We start from the raw sequence: 21657 nt of genomic DNA, 5'->3' as shown, positions 1-21657 counted from the left end.
GTGCTGCCACACGTTTCAGAAACGTCCTATAAACGTCTCTCTGAACTGCCTTGCTAAAGATACACGCCTACATCTCCTTTGATTAAAAATAATGCTAGTGTGGCGGCTGATATATATGCAAACCTACCAACATCATCATGACTTATCATGAAAAATAAAAAAATATAAAAATCTGTTTAAGTTGCATAACATTGGTTAATGGAAATGCCATCATTTCGCAATAGTTTTTTTTATTGACATTTATAAAACATCACAAAAGATTTGTGCAAATCTGTAAGGGAAATGCAGCTATAATTTAGCTTTCCACAAATTTAAGCTCTTTTATCGCAACTCTTGATTCACAGGACTCGTACGTGAACGCAACTGTAACTCCATACCAGGTGTGCTATGGAGCAAGTTTACTACATCAGAAAAGAGCTGATTATGTGATGCAAATGCTAAAATGTTAAAATGCAAATGTTAAAATGTAAAACATGCACTGCTGCGAAAGGCCATAACATGGCTATTGTGCAAAGAAGCACACATTAATCGATAATTAATCATTTATTAATCAATATTATGATTCTTAATTTGTGTGTAAACTTGCTCTAGTGTTTCAGCTGGAACCTGCTGTGCATATATGTATAGGTTTGCTTCTGGAAATGTTTAGGTTTTGCAAACATAAGACACATTTTTTCAATGAGCACATGTTGTATATGTAAGAAACGGCTTTATAGAGCAGACCCATTGATACAAAGAGTGTTAAAATATGGTTTTACTAAAACGTGTCATAGAACCCCACCCCCACCCCAAGCTGCCAGGACTGGAGACACTCTGATGAAGGTCATTCATAATGATTAAAATCCAAATGATTCTTAAATGACCCAAGGGATTGTGGGTCTAGTGGCACCTCTATACATGAAAATTGCATTACCAGTCAAAGACACTGTCCAGGGACTCGCACCTCCAACATTAGCACAGACAGCCCGCACTGCGAGCAATGAGCCATCAAAGGAACAATCAGATATGACGTGAGGCAAGGCAACACTAGATGAACGGTGCGGAGGGGTTTCTTGCCTATTGCTGATATGGAATCTTTGGCCATTTCGATATTTGATATATGACGATGCCCTTGAGGTTGAGAAACATGGATTGATAATTAACACCTAAGGCAATGTTTAGCAATGTGATTTCCCAAAGGAGCACAATGGTTAGATGAGATTTGGTGTCATAACAAACAACTGGATTGGTGTGAAATACAAAATAAGTGATATTAACATATATAGTAGCATTACATTAATGGGAGTTTAAGGTAGCGAGTGGTGAAGAGGACTAGTGAAGCACTTGATGGAATGTAGTTTCAGGGTCATTCTACAAAATTGGTGGCTTTTGTTTCCCCAGTAACGTGTGTAAATAATGACTTGAACAATGAAAAATGAAATTCCAGAATGGATGGATTCCTATTAAAGTGACTGGATTTCAGCAAAAAGTTTACCCAACAATAGTAAATATGACCACATATTCTAGCATTTCATGTGCAATACTCGTTGGTCTATACACACAGTTTTTCAGCATCTTGTGTCATGAGTTCCTTTTTTTTTTTGTAACTAGTGAGTATATACACAACAGTTTGTTCTGGTCCTCAAATCTGATTGGCTGACAGGTCTTTCCAACCATGAGATATTCACTTTGTATTTGCAATATATCTTAGCTCACCAAAATTGTCATCATTTATTCTACATTTATTCTATGACAGAACTTTAATTTTTGAGTAAAATATCCTTAATATAATATTCTAGTATTCATGGAATATTAGCTGTGAATCTTTCAAATTTAAACATATCGGTCATGTTTTAGATAAATTGAAAGAAGTGGAGCACATAAAACCCAGATATGCCAGCATGAAGCTTTACAACAGCCATATGCACTTTATCCATAATGCACTGTTGTAATTATACACACTCTGAAAATTTTAATTAAGTGATTCAGATGCATTTGCAACAATGGGGTCAAGACAGTCTTGTTAATTCCAGTCGTTCCTACATAGCTAAAAATAAAACTATAAGTTATTCATGTAAGAGATTAATGTAAGAATAAAAATTATTATTGAAACACCCAATATGATACAGATCCTTATAGCAAAAGCATACGTTTATAGATATATCTGTCAGTCTGGAAACCTTTTCATCTGTTAATCAGTGGAGGCTGACTTCTAAGAGTATATACTGTATGCAAATACACCCTTGTGAAAAAGAAGCACATATTAGCATACTTTTAGAAAGAGTACTTATTACAGAAATCGTCATTTTAAAGGAATATTCCTAAGTTTGAACTGAATGTAATGTTTTTGGGCATGTTAATAGTAATTAAATGAAACTGTATTATAGTTTAAATGTATAATAAATGCAATTAGTTGAACTTTAGAGTGCTTTTCTGACCTACTTATTTGCAACTTCATAATTATTTTTGTTTTTGAAATATGGTTAAAGTGTACTGTCGAATGGACTGAAAAAATATTTATGATGAATTAAAATATACAAGTCATGCATTTAAATATATGTGTAATTACACATTAGTTATAATGAAGTTGCAATTGAATACATTTCAAATGTAATAATAACACACTGCAATTAAAATTATAATCAAGTACCCTACATGTGCTTAAGTATGTTAGTCAACATATGTATTTTAACATAAGTGTATTAATACTTCTTTAAATTATGATGGAAAAAAATCATAAATATTTCAAATGTACTTTAAAGTAAAATGTTTAATTTGTTATTATTATTAGAATGTGAAAAAAAAATTAAAAGTCTACTTAAGTGTCAAAAAAAAAAAAAAAAAACAGTCATAAATTCAGTGCATTTTCACGAGGCCACAAACACAAATGCATTGCATTGCAAACATGCAGCCATATTGTTTGTTATTCATAGAATCTCGGTACTCAAGGGGGCGATAGAGTTGCTTTCAAATATGCCATTAAACTGAATGTGCTATTATTCAGCACCCAGATAAGCATGTCTACAGTTTAGCAAACTGTGACTAACTCGCTCAGCAAGATTCCAACTGTTGCTCCACCATGGCAGTGGTCGACCTAAAAAGAAAACCAGCCATAGAAAACAATTATGCCAGGGGTCTTCGGTTCTGCTCAGAGGTTCATTCAGAATTGCAATGTTGCATTGCATCGAGAACTCAGCAATATTGGCTTTCTCTCCAGTTTATTCCAAAAAAATATAAAATTTTATATATTACACTACAAAAGACATTTACACAACAACAGCAGAAGGTAATAGAAAAACAATTATCACATAGAAACTACTTTTTTTCTGTGCTTTTCTTTCTTCCCCCGCTCTTTATTGGAGCAAATATGATTCAAACTGATTCAAACAACATAGTCATTATGTTGATAAAATGCATTTGCAATACAGCTTACCAACACCATGCTTATCATTTTGTGCTGCTATAAATGTTTGGAAAAACTTGATGCACTCAATATCAGTGTTTTATGCAAAAAACAATACAATCAGCATAATGTTCTTAGATGTGTTTTTGGAGGGTGGTTGGCTAATTTAACTAAGATCAAATAGGTTATAAAGGTAAATTGTGTTACCTTGCTGTCATTCAGAATTACTGCAAGGTTCTTAATTGCAGCTACATTTGACATTTCCATGTGTGAAATAGATGTATTTTGTGTAACCACAATCATAAATGTCAAACGAAAGGCATAACTCTTCTATGTTTATGACTATAACTTAAAGTCATCCAGATTTATATAATCCGAGTAAACAGCCTGATAATAGAGCAAACATGCTTGTAAAACATAATCAAACTGTCTTTAAATTCGGGCAGATATGATTAATGGTTATGAACAAATATCACTACAATAAACAACAGCCACAAATCTGAAAACGGTCAAGGATTCTGCAATATTAAAGCATGACATGTGGGTTGGTCACATTAAATGTTTTTCAGTCTACAGTATCATTTTGAAAATAAAATGGGGTTAAAACACATGTATAAATTCAAACTTAAGCCCATTTTTTTACAAAGTGAGTTTCAGTGCAAAATACCAAATGAAGGGGAACTGCATTGCGTAAAATTTCTAAGTATATTATAGTAACATTCATCGCAACAAATAGTCAATACTCATAAAAAAAAGTGCTGATTCAGATTAATTGAACATTTGTAACTAACTGTCATTAAGATTTTTGACTATTATTAATTCTGATCAATGAACCTTTGATTAGCGCCTCAATGATATCTACGGATTTCCATTATGTACTCACATAATCACAGGCACCTGAGTACTTTTCAGTTGACTAATTAAGGATCATTATGTTGCTAAGATTAAAAAAAAATCTATCAGAGTCGATTTATTGAAAATATTATACTGACCATAATTATAAGCAATTTTAAGAGGTTTTGAGAAAAATTTGACTCACTTGAGCACTTATTAATACAATCTTGTAGCCTTTCAGTAGTTTTAATAGCATAATAATGTGCTGTAAAAATGATGGACCTAAAATATGGGTAGAAATTACCTAATGTTTGGAATTTGGTTTTGAATGATTCGTTTCTGACTATGAGTCTTAACATTCAACATTTTCTTTTATTATGAAACCTATAAAGTAGTATCTATAATGCATGTGGCATGTTGTTGATTACCACAGACAATCGTTTCACCTTGTACCTCAGTGCACGTAAAAATGGAAGACAATGGGATTGGGAGACAATAACACACTACTTCTGGTATTTGAGAAGTCGGAAAAGGACACAGACAACTGATAAAATTAGCATGCTAGGCTAACTACATTGTCGTCGTCATCTACAATGTGCAATGCTTTTGCTGATGCTCTGTAAAATGCGTCATTATGTTGATAAGTTGTCCAACCAGAGATGTTCTTTAAAATAATAACAGCTTTTAGAGGAATAATTCACCCAAAAATGAACATTTTATGAAAATGTCCTTATCCTTAGCACATCCAAGATCAAGATGAGTTTTTTTCTTCAACAGATTTGCAGAAATGTGGCATCACATCACTTGCACAACAATGGATCCACTGCAGTGAATGGGTGCCATCAGAATTAGAGCCCAAACAGTTGATAAAAACATCACAATCATAATTAATGTCTTGTGAACTGTTACTTCTGATGAAAATATTAGTCTATAGTCCATAATAACACTTCCACCAGTGAAAAAGTCCATCTGATGTTGGAGTGGTGTGGATAACTTATGGATTATTGTGATGTTTTTATCAGTGTTTGGACTCTCATTCACTGCAGAGGATCCATTGCTGAGCAAGTGATGTAAAGATCCATTTCTACAAATCAGATGAAGAAGCAAACTCATTTGCAAATTTTATGGCATGAAGGTGAATACATTTTCTACAAGTTTTCTTGTTATCTTCCTGGCCTATCTGTCTATTTACTGTAAATATACACAATTCAATGCTTGTCTGTACACTGAGTCAAAATTATTGTCTACAGTAATCGACAGATGTGGCACGTATAATTTTTACTTATTTTCATTGATTTTGCTAATGTCTGACATACTGAACCAACTTAAAGCCAACATGAAATGATATTCACAACCCATTTTACTTCCATAATGTGACACATTTCACTGTATCCAATGTATTGTTATCTGCTCTTGTTGCCGAAATAGATATTTTTGCAGCCTAGCTAACATCAGCTGAAAAATAAAGTTGTTGCATATGGAGGAAGTTGAAGATTTGACAGAAAACAATTATAGTTTTTGCACAATACAACCCAAAATCTGAATTAGGAAAGAAAAATAGGGTCCATTGTGATTTCATGTTGACTTTAATATCAACCTAGCTGTGGAAACTGAGCAAGGCAAATTATGGGTAGCAGAATACAGTAGAGATCACACATCAACGGTAAAACAATTGTTAATTTTCTATCTAAAGAAGCACTGAAAGGCAATATAAACATTTATTAACCGGACTGAATATACATAGTATGTTTGCCCACCTGTGCACTAAAACCTCACATGAACATGGATGGATGCATTTGAGCTCCACTTCAACTACTCAACTGTACACTATTTACATATAAAACACCAAAACATCAGTGGAACTAAAATAAATTTGTGGTTTTGAAACGTGTCATATTTTCGAAAACAAATACATTTCCTCTGCCCTTCACGACACAGATATTGTGCAAAAGGAAACCGATCCTGTCCATTGCTTTGTCCTCTTTTGGAAACAAGAAAGCAACAATTTAGAAGGAAGTAAAATCAACATCAAGCTCGAAATCTACTATTGCTTTGTTTAACACTGCCATACGTTTCCTCGGCTCGTGATATGACTTCAGTCTTACTGTCTGAATTCGCCTCAGGTGAACTTGTGGGAACCCCCCCCCCCCAAAAAAAAAAAAAAACATCTGAGCTGAAACCGACTGCAGTCTCTTCCGGAGGTAATAATATTGTTGAATGAGGTCATGGAAAAATGCTATACATTCAACCCAGAGACACCTGATCCCAATTCAGTAGTCCTGCCTGGAGATGTGCCACACTTTTCCAAACAACCACTCAACATTTCAGTCACTTTTGTTTGGAGGCTTTGCACAAACGAAACAGTAACCGTTTGTCCATCTATCCAGCCTTTTTTTGTTTTTCATCAGTGTCAAATTTTTCATTAAATAGTTCCGTTCAATAAATAAGTGTCTGTAGAAAGTGCTAGGCTACTGCTGGAAGTTCCTCTGAGGCCGCTCTCAGATGGGCATAGTGGCGTTCATCATTTGAACTCGCATCTCCTGAATGCTGTTGAGGATCTTTTTCTGATGGCCGGCCAAAGTGACTCCGACCCTCCTAAGATCTCTGCAAAAGAACAATAAATCAGTGATTTGTTATAGCTATAACACAAATCACTCATAATTATTAAACAACCTGGAGTTATTCGTAAATAAAGATTTATCTACTTGGACTGGATCAAACTTTAAGGACTTGTTAAATTGGAACTTATTCTAATAATGAAAATAATTTGTTTATATTCTGTTTTAGTCTGTAACAGTTACTTTTGCATATACTTTTGTTTCTTGTTGTTGCACAAAATAAAAGAATGGATCTTAAAAAAGTTTGATTCACAACTAACATTTTACTGTTCATTTACATACAGTAGTGTGAAAAAGTGTTGGCCCCCTTCCTGATTTTTTATTTTATTGCATGTCTTATGTTTCACTTTAAACACTGTAATGTTTCAGATCATCAAACAAACACAAGTAAAGACAACATTCAGTTTTTAAATTAAGTTTTTTTTTTTTTTTTTATGAAGGGAAAAACAAAATTCAAACCCATATGGCCCTGTGTGAAAAAGTGTTTAACGAAAACATGGAACAGTGCTGAACCTTCCCAGGAGTGGCTGGTCGACCAAAACTACCCCAAGAGCGCAGCGACGACTCATCCAAGAGGTCACAAAAGGCCCCACAACAACATCTAAAGAACTGCAGGCCTCACTTGCCTAAGTTAAGGTCAGTGTTCATGACTCCACCATAAGGAAGAGACTGGGCAAAAATGGCCTGCATGGCAGAGTTCCAAGACGAAAACAGCTGCTGAGCAAAAAGAATATAAAGGCTCGTCTCAGTTTTGCCAGAAACATCTTGATGATCCCCAAGACTTTTGGGAAAATACTCTGTGTCGAGACAAAAGTTGAACTTTTTGGAAGGTGTGTGTCCCATTACATCTGGCGTAAAAGTAACACAGCATTTCAGAAAAAGAACATCATACCAACAGTAAAATATGGTGGTGGTAGTGTGATGGTCTGGGGCTGTTTTGCTGCTTCAGGACCTGGAAGACTTGCTGTGATAAATGGAACCATGAATTCAGCTGTCTACCAAAAAATCCTCAAGGACAATGTCCGGCCATCTGTTCGTGACCTCAAGCTGAAGCGAACTTGGGTTCTGCAGCAGGACAATGATCCAAAACACACCAGCAAATCCACCTCTAAATGGCTGAAGAAAACCAAACGAAGACTTTGGAGTGGCCTAGTCAAAGTCCTGACCTGAATCCTATTGAGATGCTGTGGCATGACCTTAAAAAGGCGGTTCATGCTTGAAAACCCTCCTATGTGGCTGAATTACAACAATTCTGCCAAGATGAGTGGGCCAAAATTCCTCCACAGCGCTGTAACAGACTCATTACAAGTTATCGCAAATACTTGAATGCAGTTATTGCTGCTAAGGGTGGCCCAACCAGTTATTAGGTTTAGGGGGCAAGCACTTTTTCACACAGAACCATGTGGCTTTGGATTTTGTTTTCCCTTCATAATAAAAAAACGTCATTCAAAAACTGCATGTTGTGTTTACTTGTGTTATCTTTGATTAATATTTAAATTTGTTTGATGATCTGAAACATTAAAGTGTGACAAACATGCAAAAAAATAAAAAAATCAGGAAGGGGGCCAACACTTTTTCGCACCACTGTATCTATGACAGCTAATCAAAATTAAATAACGTGGTTTAAACAAGTTATTGTTTACTAAAACAGAAAATTTTAAACATAATTTACAAAACAAACAAAAACAACTAAATAAATAAATAGCAACTAACTGGTAAAAAAATAAGTACTAAACTTACTAAAAAAAGCTAAATGTACGTATATATATATATATATATATATATATATATATAAGACAAAAGCACATAAAATCATCAACAAATCAACAAAAAAATAAAAATAAATAAACTGGGGGGCAAATCAAGTACTAAAATGATTAAAACTAAAATAAAAAAGCTAAATTAAAAGAAAAATAATAAAATGGCAATAGCACATAACACATTTACAAACAAACAAATAAACACATAAATAGATAACTGGAAAAAGTACTAAATCTCTAAAAAAAAAAAAAAAAAAAAAAATGATTATATCCATTCCATCTAAATGGAAATATTTAAAAAATAATAAATTGACAAAAGCAAATAAATAAATGAATAAATTTAAAATATTAATAAATCACTACAGTACTATATAAATAATAATAAAATAACAGTTTAAACACACAACTACACCCAAAAATGACAACTCTCATGTTCCAAATGCCACAAGATTTTCTTTCTTTCATTGAACAGAAACGCAGATATTTTGCAGAACGCCTAAACTGCTAATTTCCATACAACAAAAATGAATGGGTGACAAAAGAGCCAAAATTTAAGTTGCTTAAACTTTTCACTGAAACGTTTCATTTGATATCAAACCTGCTGGCACATGTTCATATCCCAAATTAGAATTAAAGCAATATTTGACATAATCCTGATACAAAAGTTAGTCTTTTCCTCACAAATGAAGGTCACCCTCCCCAGTCTCCATTCATTTATTTTGTATGGAAAAGACTATTAGTTCGAAAAAACTTCAATTAGTGTTAAACGGTACCCTTTATTATGTTTTATTAGTGCAGCCTATTCTGAAAGAACATTAAGATACATTTCAATTGTGGAAATAATTAGCCTAAATTACAGTTCATTATTCTGCATCTCTTTAGCATCGTAAACTGTAGCAATTAACAGAATTTGCATCCGAATTTCCCAGGATCAAAACACTCTCAGTACACTCTAAATACACTCATTTCCCAAGTATGTGAAAGGCAAAGAGGCTCAATGACCTCCACAACAGATGACTTACTCCAAGGTCATTTGAGTGACGACTTCCAGAGAAGTATATCCACTTTCCATGAAAAGCTCTGTGTATCGACCCATTTTTATGGCCTCTAACCATTCCTCCACCGATCTGAATACACAGCCCTCAGGGCTCCCATGCTCCACTAATAAATTGGACACTCTGCGGGAGAGACAGGTATAGTGGTGAACAAATACATGTATAGAGCTGACATTACAGTTCTAGGTGAAGGCTGGATAATAAAAACATTTACAAAGCCGAGCTGACTCAAATAATAATACACCATCTAACAAGCTTCTGAGGTATAGCCAACATTTATGATACAAGTTTCCCCCTCAAAAGTTTGTAATATTATAATAACTGTTATAATAATGTAATAATTGTTATTATACTGTAATAACTATGTTATTATAATGTAATAACTAATTTATTATACTGCAATAACTGTTATTATACACAAGTTTAAAACCAAACTGGAAATCTGAGATTTCTTCACACAGTTTTTGAACTAAACAAAGTTTTATGACTAAACTGAATGCAATAAAAATGGTATATTTAATTAAAAGCATTTTAACTGGGGTCCCAGACTTTTCAAGCCCACTGTGTGTGTGTGAGTGTATATATTCAGAACAAATACCAGTATAAAACTCATCTTATAATTCTGATTTCATATGCATGTATAAATTAAATCGCATTATGACAATACATATTAATACAATCTCTTGGCCACACTTGCTAACATTATCATCCAAGGCAAATAAAGAAAATTATGGTGCAATAACGCAGCTCCTAAAACCTTCCCAGACTCCAAATCAATTTCACATTAAACCTGGACATAATTGCATAACACAATTACAGATGATGGATGATTCCAACATGTAAGAATACAGACCGCAAATGTATTCGATACGTACAATCACAGTAATTGGAAGTCATTTGCACACTGTCACTTCTGTTTAACGCGACATTAAATTACAAAATGTGAGTGTGTATTTGTCACTAGTGTCATTAAAGATTGATTTCCTGTGACAGCCGTGTAGCAGGGTGATTAACCCTCGGTTATCAATGCTTCACAGATGTCACATCATTTGTGATCTCACAGTCGATGTTAATCACATGCTGTAAATAACAGCTTAATTACCATATACTCTGATGGGAATGAGCGTAAAGAGCGAGAACAATGGAACACAAATAAACCAATAACGGCTGCTCGTCTACCTGTTCGATGGGTTAACTAGACCCTTCAGGCTGCTGGGATTGCGGATGAGTTTGTCCAGTAAGCTGACAATCTCTTCGAATTTGGGCCGGCTGTTCCTGTCTTTCTGCCAGCAGTCCATCATGAGATGATAGAGGGCGGTCGGACAGTCCATGGGGCCTGGCAGCCTGTAGTTCTCCTCCACTGCCTTTATCACCTGAGACAACAGAAGAGATTGCAGGCATTTTACATCATGTTCCACAATAAATATATGATGTGCATTCAGTGTCCGAATATGGATTGTTCTGCTTCATGAATTGCTGCTGAGAGCAGGTGCTGAATTCACACACTGACCTCACCGTCTACTAAATGAACTTCCACCTCAAAACAGACTTATTTAGATGTAATGCAATGCTTTTTAGAGTACTATTACAGCACTATTAATATTAACACTTTACTTACTATAATAAAAACAATAAATTATGCATAATTACATGCAGGTAACCCTAAGCCAAACTCTAATCCTAACCCTAATCATATAGTATGTACGTGTAGTTTATTAATATTACTCAGAACTTAAATATATAATTACACTGTAACAGGGATACCTTACAATAGTGTAACCGTAAACAGTAATATCGCACTAATATGAATATTAATAACGCTGTAACAGTACTGAACAATACATAACTAAAATTTAGAATATATAAGTAACTATGTATATGTACATGTATATGTATGTATAATTATATACATAATATATAAGTAAAAAAAAAAATAAAGGCCTATATTATAAACATTTAAATGTTTGGAGTCAAATTTACTTTTTTATTTACAAAAATAAAAATAAGTAAATAAATAAGTAAATAAATATATATATATATATATATATATATATATATATATATATATATATATATATATATATATATAATTATTTTTAAATGTAATATTCATATTATTAATACTGTAACAGTACTGAAATAAATATTATTAAAACACATAATATATAATAAAAATATAGGCCTATATATATATATTTTTTATTTTTTTTTGTAACCATTAAAAACGTTTGGGGCCAGTTTTTTTATCATTTTATTTAGTCAATTAATACTGTTGTTTGTATTAAATTGATCAAAAGTGACAGTAAAGTAGCTTGCAATATAGTTTTTCAATTTAATATACTATACATAAATTATATATTATGTATACATAAATATATACATAAAAATGAAATTGCTACAGAAATATTAAGCAGCTGAACAATTCTCAACATTGATAATAATCAGCATATTATGATTTCGCAAACAATTTTTCACAATGTTACTGTTTTTACTGCCTTTTCGATTACATATATGCAATATTGGTGAGCAGGAATCATGTTTTGAATAGTATATAGCATGTGTTTTGTAGTGTATCAGTTGACAGATATTATATATAATTAATGAAGATGTCTTGTTTGCCTTACAGGGTGAATGCGATATGTCTATTAGATCAGTTTGACTTTTTCTGCGATTCAAAAACTGGCAACAGAAATCAGAGCCGTGAATCAACAAAGAGCATCTTCTCTCTAAAATCCCCCTCACTCCCACATCACAAAGAGCAGCAGCAGCTCAGAAAGCAATCCCTCGCGGAAAACACTCAGAGAGAGAAAACACAGACAGAGAAAGAGACCGACTGACAGACAGACAGAGCCAGCGTCTAGCTGAGCAGAGGAAGCCGAGATCTGAGGGGAACCCTCAAGAAACAGCTAAATAAAACATCAAATGACTCTCCTTTCCCAAGCGTGTGTGAAATAGATTAATGATGGAGCACAGAACGAGATGTGAGGCGCAGATGAAGCCATCTCTGGCAACTGTAAAGGAGGAAAAAAGGTCAGTCGTGCTTGATAAAACCGTGACTGCTATGTGCACCTCCTTCTGGGATATGCTGGGAAAACTTAGGCATCGCCTTGTGTTTCATCTCTGCCTGCAAATATACTTGTCATCTCATACGCTGACATATGACATGCGCATCTACATAACAAAAGACAGAGAGGCGGCTGTTCGCAGTGTACTGTGTGTGAGGCTGTAGTGCTTTAATAATAGTTGAAAAGATGCTTGTGATTTGTAATGCCTTTAGTGCATTAACATTTATAGCTATTTGTATTTAACATTTAGTAGTATATTTTTGTTTATTCGTATAGACACTGATATGTAAACTGGCATGTAAATTTCAATCAAAGGATGTTCTTTTGAACTTCTGTTTATCAATGAATACTGAAAAAAAAGTGTTTCCATTTTTCACAAAGATACGGAGCAGCACAACTGTTTTTATAACATTGATAATAATTAGAAATGTTTCTTGAGCAGTAAATCAGTATGTTAGAATCATGTGACGCTGAAGACTGGAGTAATGATGCTGAATATTCAGCTTTAACAACTTTTAAAATGAAATTAATTCCTGTGTTAAAGTAGAAAACATGAAATGTTATATTATAATAATATTTCACATATATTACTGTTTTATTGTATTTTTATTTTTTTTTATTAAATAAATGCGGGCTTGGTTAAAAAAAAAAAAAAAAAAACCTTTTTCACCATTTCACCAAAATCACAATTTTTTTTACTGTTTACTTGAATTATGAAAGCAATATTTACTTAATTCAGAATTTTTGAAGACTAATTTGTTATTATTATTTATATTCATATTTTGATTTTAAAACATAAAAATAATATCTATCTATCTATCTATCTATCTATCTATCTATCTATCTATCTATCTATCTATCTATCTATCTATCTATCTATCTATCTATCTATCTATCTATCTATCTATCTATCTATCTGTCTGTTTATTTATATTTATTTCAGTTATAATTTTTTTTTTTTTTTTTATATCTCTGACACACACTTTTATAAGCTGTTCATATGCTATTAGTTACTATATGTATCAGTGTCTATCCAGTGAGATCATGTTTGTATTTAGACAGAGACAAGGAAACAACAGATGACGTTAGCTTCTGGTAAAAGCTACTGTACATGTCTTTTAAAGAAACTCTATGACTGAACCGAACTCCATTACACTGGCAGATTTCTGTCTACAGACAGCTGATGCTCTTTCCGTGCAGAAAAGCTAAGAGTAAAATTATTTATGAATATTTATGAAACTCCCATTTTCAACCCAAAAATCCATTACCCATCATCCTGTGTGTTCCTATTCTGCTGTTGAGCAGCTGACCTTTGACTGGACCGCAGGCAGATGTACCGCGGTGGGAGAAAGAGTTTATCCAGCCCCTGCCCAACCCCAAAATTTGCATGAATCTCCCCTGCTGATGGTGTTCGATATGTCAGTTCAGCTCAGATTTTACCCTCACTTCCTGATCTATTTATAGATATCAGCATTCTATCACTCTCATTCCCCCTAAGGCAAATACAAGAGAGCATGTGAGCGCTTAAAAACGGCCATGGGAAGCAATTATTGTGGTGTAGTGTTAAAAGACTGCAGGAGAAATCTGCACTTTGGCTTCACCGCTGCCCAGAGACTGAATCGGTTCATGAATGTATGCTATATCATCACTATATATACCATATTATTATATTCACAAAAATAACTTGTGTCAAGTGATTACATTTTAAATTCAAAGTAATTGCGCTTTAATTCTGCCCAAGAAATTACGCCCCCAAAAAATCACTAAAAAGTCATTATTGTGTTAAATGAGAAAATTATAATAATAATAAAAAAATAATAATAATAAAACAATACTCAATATGAAACAAACACCACCAGTAGTTGGCACCAAGTCATTGTCTTAATAAACAAGTAATTCAGACATGCATTCAACTGATTCGTTCAAATGGCTGATTCATTCAGAAACGAAGCAAGCGACTCACTTTATGAATGAGTCTCTGAATCATTCACCACTCGATTAAAAGAACGTTTGTTCATTGAGTAACAAAACACTGCTGCTCGAACGAGCCCCCAACTGCTCCCTGGGCTCCACAGCATTGGCTGCCCACTGCTCCGGGTGTATGTTCACTACTGTGTGTACACTTGGATGGGTTAAATGCAGAGCACAAATTCCGAGTATGGGTCACCATACTTGGCCACACACCATTTCCCCCCTTCCCCTTTCTAAAATTTAACACAATTTTCACTTATGAAGACACTATGTAGTCCCAATAAGACCACATATGAACTGCATTTTAATCGAATTTTGGGCTCATTTGGACTTACGTCTTGATTGCTCATCTCCCAGTATGGTCTCTCGCCGTACGACATCACTTCCCACATCACAATGCCGTAACTCCACACGTCACTGGCTGAGGTGAACTTCCTGTAGGCGATGGCCTCTGGAGCCGTCCACCTGATGGGAATCTTTCCTCCCTGCAAGACAAACAGCTTGCTGAAATCTCACATCGTCTCACATCAGAAAAGTGTCTTGTCAGAGCATCTTAACGGGTGATTATCGCTGGGAAAGAATGGTGTCAGGCTGTGAAATGTGACAGGAAGCATTAGGTATGTGGACGGCTGCTGCATGCTAATCGCTAATGGACTGTCCTGGTTTTAACGCTCTCCATCTCTGACGGCACTGGGCAGACATGTCTTAATTTACTTTGCCGACAGTTCACACAGCCATAAAACACTTCCCTCAGTGTTACTTTGACACACCAAAACAAGAAACAGACGACAAAGAGCGCTGTGCTATGCTAATTATGACAGACACCATTAAACCTCTAATTATCCTCTTTCAGAAAAAGGCAGCTCCATTTTCAGGGCTCAAATATAATTAGTTCTCACTGTGGAATACATTTTTTCTTGCTCTGACCAAATTTCACTGGTTTTGAGGCAATATTTTTCAATTCTGGCTGTGTTTTAGCAACATATCCTTTAGGCCGTGTTCACACTTGGCGTCTTTTTCGAAGCTGCCGGCGTCTGTTTTACATTATAATCCTATGGAGTAAACCGTGTTTTCAAAAAAGTCCTGAGCGCTTTTTAAAACGCCACCGCCGGCGTCTTTTTCTGCAGCTCAGAGCGTTTTTTCGAGTTGAAAAAATTTCAACTTTTCTGAAAAAAACGCCCTACGTCAAGCGCCTTTTTGACAGCTGACCAATGACAAGCGAGTAGCGAGATCTGTCGTTTCCATAACAACAAGAAGAAAAATGGAGAAGGTGCCGGTAGATAGACTGCTCGTACTAGTTTCGGAGCACAGGGAGCTGTATGATATGAGCACAAAACTCTATCATAATATTGGTTCCTTCCCCGTATAATGTCGGCATTTGAATCGACATTTTCTTTCCCGTTAACTTCAAAAGCCAACGTAAGAGCCAACTTTTTACTCTTTCTTGACATTTCTGCTGTACACAGCGCTAGGCTACTGTTACAGCTGTTGCTATGACAACAAAAGACGCTCTCAGCTGCTATTTGTAACAGACGCTGCCAGCTTTGTTTTTCATTAAAAAAACGCTCTTGTCAACTTTTTCTAGTCAAAAAAGACGCCAAGTGTGAACACGGCCAAAATTGTCAGAATATAGGCTATATATTTAACAAGAATAAATTATGGTGGCTTATAGTATTATTTGCACATGCTATCTGGGACAACTTTGATTAACTTTTTTGATCCACTTTAAACGTTGACTACTATATATTAAGTTTTTTTTTTCTTTTTTTTTTACTTAATAATTTTTCAAGAGTTGCACACTTATGATTATTGCAGTAATCTGCAGGCTGTGCAAAAACATAGGCTTTGAGGTCATTTTCATTGAGTTCATTAAGTCTTTAGCAAGAACACCATACAAAACACCACAGCTTGTCATGTTGAAACAATTCTTAACAAAACTTCTTAAAGAATTTTTGAAAAGTTGAACTTAGTAACATTATTACAAACATTTTAGAATGAGTATTAAACTCCTCTTAAGCCAATCACAATGAAAATAATGTGTGCTAATGATTATCACCGTAATTTTGGGCTTTGAGGTATTTTTCATCAAGTACATCGGCAAGTATTTGACAAGAACTGCCATAGAATCAGATAACACCAAATTCTGTCTTAGAAAATACTTATTAATAAAATACTTGAGAACATTTTAAGAATTTTTCAAGAGTTGTACTTCTTAAAAACATTCTTAATTTATTTTCAATCTTCTTCTTTTTATTTTATTTTATTTTTTATTTATTAATAAGATATTTGTGAATCTGGCCGCTTGACTTATTTTAGAACCCTTCAGTAAAATAGCTATGTAAATCAGTGCTATGCCATCCAAAATATGCAATTCTGTCTTTGCAGGTTGCAATTGTGAGATGTAAACTTTAGAACTTGATATTTATAACTTGTGAATGATTGAAATCTAAATTTAATACTGAGAATTCTATGGTGGAAATTAGCATCCATAGTTCATTCATAGTTCGTGGAGGATGCAGCAGATGATTATGTAGTGTGTAAAAGGCCTGTAATGCACTCTGCAACAGAAGCATCCAGCTTAATATGTTACTGCAATATCAGAGAGCAGGAAGACAATAGTATTGAAAAATAGGGTGCTAGTGGCACTGGGTTTGACTATTGGCTTAAAACAAAGCCCTGCTGCGAGGTAGCTAATAGATGTGAGGTGTAGTAGGTTAGCCGTTAGCGTGACTCAGTGTTTATCCTCTGTAGCACATACGCGGGTTGTATAGGCCGCCTCTGGGTCGTCCTCCAGCACTCTCGACAAGCCGAAGTCGGACACCTTACACACCAGGTTGCTGTTGACCAGGATGTTGCGGGCAGCCAGGTCACGGTGCACATAGCCCATCTCAGAGAGGTAGCGCATGCCAGAAGCAATGCCACGCAGCATGCCGACCAACTGGATGACAGTGAACTGACCGTCGTTCTTCTGTTGGAGCAGTAAAGACATATATTATATATGAGTTCACTACATTTTTGAAAGAGTATCTGTTCTCTTTATTCAACTACATTTGAAATGAGTGTTGCAGTTACACATTACATTTTGCGTGGCACCTAGCTTTTCTGCAGCAATTTATTTCTGCTACAAAATATGTGATATCGCCACCTACAGGGCACTGAAAGTACTATATCTTGTGCGTTTTGACCTTACTCACCCAAACTTGTCAACAAGGCTACTTTACGTGACTGTGAGCTCCTTAAGTAGTTGTGAATCACAGGGGTTTTATATGACTGTAGCTGGCAATGAGGTTGAAACCAGCACATCCAGTGCAACAAGACTTTGTCTTTTTAATAATTGTTTTTTTAATTATTATTATTATATATTTTTTATTGCAGTTTTGAGATGTTCGGTTATTGTTTGTTCTGGTTGCCTGCACATAGATCCTTGCCTCTGCCTGTTTTCCCCAGCTTTTCCACAACGTTACAGTTTTTCACTGGCATGTCTCCTTGACTAATGCATCTTTGAGCCTATATTTAGTATAAGTAAAATACTTAAGTACTGTTAAAAACAGATACTCTAAGACTTTTACTAAAATTGTTTTGTAATTGGTGACTAGCAACTTGTAGTGGAGTAATTTTCACTGTAAGGTATGTGTACTTTTACTCAAGTATGGTTTTCCAGTACTCTTTACACCTCTGTATATTATACATGAATGTAAGCATAATACATAAAAATGAATGCTTATACTTCAGAAAGAATGACTAATTATATAAACTCATCTTTCGACGCACCCCAGCAAGGGGAGGTTATCGCGGGGCAGACAGCACGTTGCTTGTTACGTCATTTGGGCTGCATTGTTGAGCGCAGTGGCACTGATATCTCACACACTTTAAGCTTTTATTGTCCAAACGTAATATGATTAGTCGTAATAGAAACTGAAAGTCTCGTACAGAACGGTTCAATACGAATACGCGTATCGTTACACCACTAATATATATATATATATATGTGTGTGTGTGTAATTTTATTAAAAAAAAAAATCTATATTTTTGAGAGACAAATATACACCTACATTTCATGAAAAATACAAAAACTTAATAAAAATGAAATATAATTAAACGTTTATGAATTTTCTCATTCACAGAGCTCTACACCAGCTCTACACTTAAATACATAATTTTTTAAATCATAAAATAAGGTAACACATAAATGTATATTTAGTTTGATGCCCAAAATAAAACTGAATAAAATAATAATTAAAAAAAAATGTGTATGGATTTTCTCATTCACAAAACACAATAGAATCACTTTAATGACAGCACTTTATTACAATACCTGGGTAATAACTAGGTACTAACACTGAACTATCCCCTAAACCTAATCCTAACCCATGTTGTTTCTTTATATTATCCAGTACTTTCTTAGGTAAGTATACTGTAAGTGCAGTTATGTACTGTAAAATAAAGCACAACCAGTGTGACTAAACTTAACTGTAATTATTCATTACATTCCCATGAAATTCACAGAATGATTATTTACTATACTTCCAAAAAGCTGAAAATGTACCTTCAAAAAGGTGTCCAGGGATCCATTCTCCATATATTCTGTTATTATCATCACTGGTTTACCTTACAGAAAGACATTACACTCAGATTTCAGCTTCAAGGTCATTGTTATGTTACTGTAACGTGACATTGTCTACGTTAAACTGGTAACATACAAAATATGTGCTGTGTCGTAACATCTAATTAACTGCTTGTATTTAGATCCAAAAACATTATTTATTATTATGAAGGTTTAATCTGGTATAAGCAGCTCTTTAAGAGAACAAGTGCAGGTTAACGTTTCTTTACAGTGCAATACTGAAACAATCATCCTCAAAAGCAAATCAAAGGCATCCCGGCACTCACTCTTGGTCACGACCCCCTTGAGATGGATGATGTTGGGATGCTCGAACTGGCCCATGATGCTGGCCTCCCCCAGGAAGTCCCTCCTCTGCTTCTCGGTGTAACCGGCTTTCAGAGTTTTAATGGCCACTGGGATCTCTCTCTTCCCTGGCAGCCGCAGCAAACCACTGCACACCTCACCGAACTCACCTGCAACCGTGAGCAGAGCCATCAGTGAACCGCGGCAGCAAAGAGCCAGACAATGAAACGCCTCATTGTGCTCGGGCAGATTTTCCTTGCGAAGCCACAAAGTGCAAAGCTACTGAGGGATGAACTCACTTCCTTCTGAATGAATAAATTCTGGCAGTGAATGCCTGTATTTATAATGCAACACTTTCAGAGCAGGATTTGAAACTGAATGTTTAGCCAGCATTTTGAGAATCAAAAAAGCATATTAAGGATCACAAAATTAATACCCATAGCTCCTGACGATATACTGAAATCTTATGAACTGAAACAATTGGTCTGTGCAAGAAACTGAACATTATTTACAACATTATTACCCCTAATCCAGACTCCAATTCTTTTCTGCGACTTCTTTCAGACAGTTTGTTTCAATGAACTAATTCACTAGTTTGTTTATGCAATCTCACAATGACAAATGCATACACAATTGTATTATTAAAGTCTAAAGCATAAAAAGTGAATAAACTAGTCTTAATAAGCACAACTTTTTACATAAACTGTAAGAAACCATAGGAACTTTCATTCAAGTGTTGGGTTCACGCATACACATATCAGCGGCTCATCTGTTCTTCGGATCATTCCGTTTTACTTGATTGTCAGGTGTCCGAAAATTAGATTTAATTGAGTAACTTGTAGATCTGTGCTGCTTTCGACCATTGAACTGTTCCAGACGGTTCAGTCCGATTCGGTGAACTGGTTCAACTAGTTCACCAAAAAGAATTGGTTCAAAAGAATGATTAATTTGTGAACCAGACTTCACTCTGGTCCGTTTGCTTGAGACTCTGGATTACACGTAATAATGTTTTAAATAATGTCCAGTTTCTTGCACAGACCGATTTATTCAGAAGATCTCAATATACTGCCAGAAGTCACAGGTATTAATTTTGTGAATCTTGATATGATTCTTTTTTCTCAAAGTGACTTTAGCAGCTGACTTGCATTTTATGAATCACCAAGGAAAAATCTTACTGTTCTACTGAAGAACAAAAGTCACCTATATCTTGGATGGCCTGAGGGTGAGTAAATTAACAGCAAATTTTAATTTGTGGGTGAACTATCCCTTTAAGAAGTGGTTGCTAGGGTGTTGCAAGGCAGTTTCTCAAACCAACATAATGATCCACAGTATCTAAACAGGTTTAATCTCATACAAACGCTGCAGTCAGTCCTAAAGATGAGATTTGAAAGTCAAACCTTCTCACATTCTCCTTCTCAGCGGTGAATGTTCCTCATGTAAGCTAATTGTACTTCTGTTCCTAAGGCCTGTTTTGTTTTAGTTGCTCATAACTCACTCACCGGCTCCAATAACCCGCTCGATGGTGATACAGGACACATCAATCTCCTTGGCAAACTCGTGGACGGCCTGGTTGGGATCTTCGTAGGTGTGAGGATCGATATACGTGTGGACCGCTGGGAATTTGACTATGATGAAGAGAGAGAGGAGGAAATGTTGAATCCTGGCCCTTCGCAGCTCTGAGGTTGGGTTATGTGATGTAACGGGAGAAGATGTGCGCAGGAGATGCCGCTTGAGCTTTCATCTCTAGAGACCCTGTTTGTTCTTCCCTGCTGCGCCAAGCACAACATGTTGATGGATTGCTTTAGGACTACATAATAAGAATCCACCAAAATATGCCACACGTCTGTGTGTCACTGTATTATTGGGTACGTGGTTAGTGTGGTTGTTGCCTAATGGGCCAGTGGGGTTTTTGGCTTACAGATGGGTGTCCCAGTAACTGCAATGTTACTAAACAAAGAATTTATGTCTATGGGATTTCTCATCGGTCCTTCTATCACTAATCAGTGAATAATAATAATAAAAATAATAATAATAATAATAATAATAATAGTTTAACAAAATGTTGT

At 35.1% G+C, this 21657-nt stretch overlaps 1 protein-coding gene across 2 annotated transcripts in view; it reads right to left on the bottom strand.

Annotated features, from left to right (window-relative positions):
- Window positions 1-6714: 6714 nt before the first annotated feature.
- LOC306864194 (ephrin type-A receptor 5-like) overlaps window positions 6715-21657 on the bottom strand; it is a gene marked incomplete at its 3' end in the record, with an annotated part of 80139 nt that continues 65196 nt past the window's right edge. For both annotated transcript variants that reach the window (XM_079407994.1, XM_079407995.1), the window contains exons 10-17: window positions 21091-21216; window positions 19576-19761; window positions 19232-19293; window positions 17444-17653; window positions 15021-15170; window positions 10829-11022; window positions 9617-9772; window positions 6715-6820 (exon numbers count right to left, since the gene is read on the bottom strand). In XM_079407994.1, the coding sequence (XP_079264120.1) occupies window positions 6715-6820; window positions 9617-9772; window positions 10829-11022; window positions 15021-15170; window positions 17444-17653; window positions 19232-19293; window positions 19576-19761; window positions 21091-21216 (1190 nt within the window). The remainder of the gene's footprint in view (window positions 6821-9616; window positions 9773-10828; window positions 11023-15020; window positions 15171-17443; window positions 17654-19231; window positions 19294-19575; window positions 19762-21090; window positions 21217-21657) is intronic.

Source organism: Barbus barbus, assembly GCF_936440315.1.
Source record: "Barbus barbus genome assembly, chromosome: 45".
NCBI classification, from domain to species: Eukaryota; Metazoa; Chordata; class Actinopteri; order Cypriniformes; family Cyprinidae; genus Barbus; species Barbus barbus.
The sequence above is the reverse complement of the archived record's forward strand: the minus strand, read 5'-3'. Positions and strand labels throughout refer to the sequence as shown.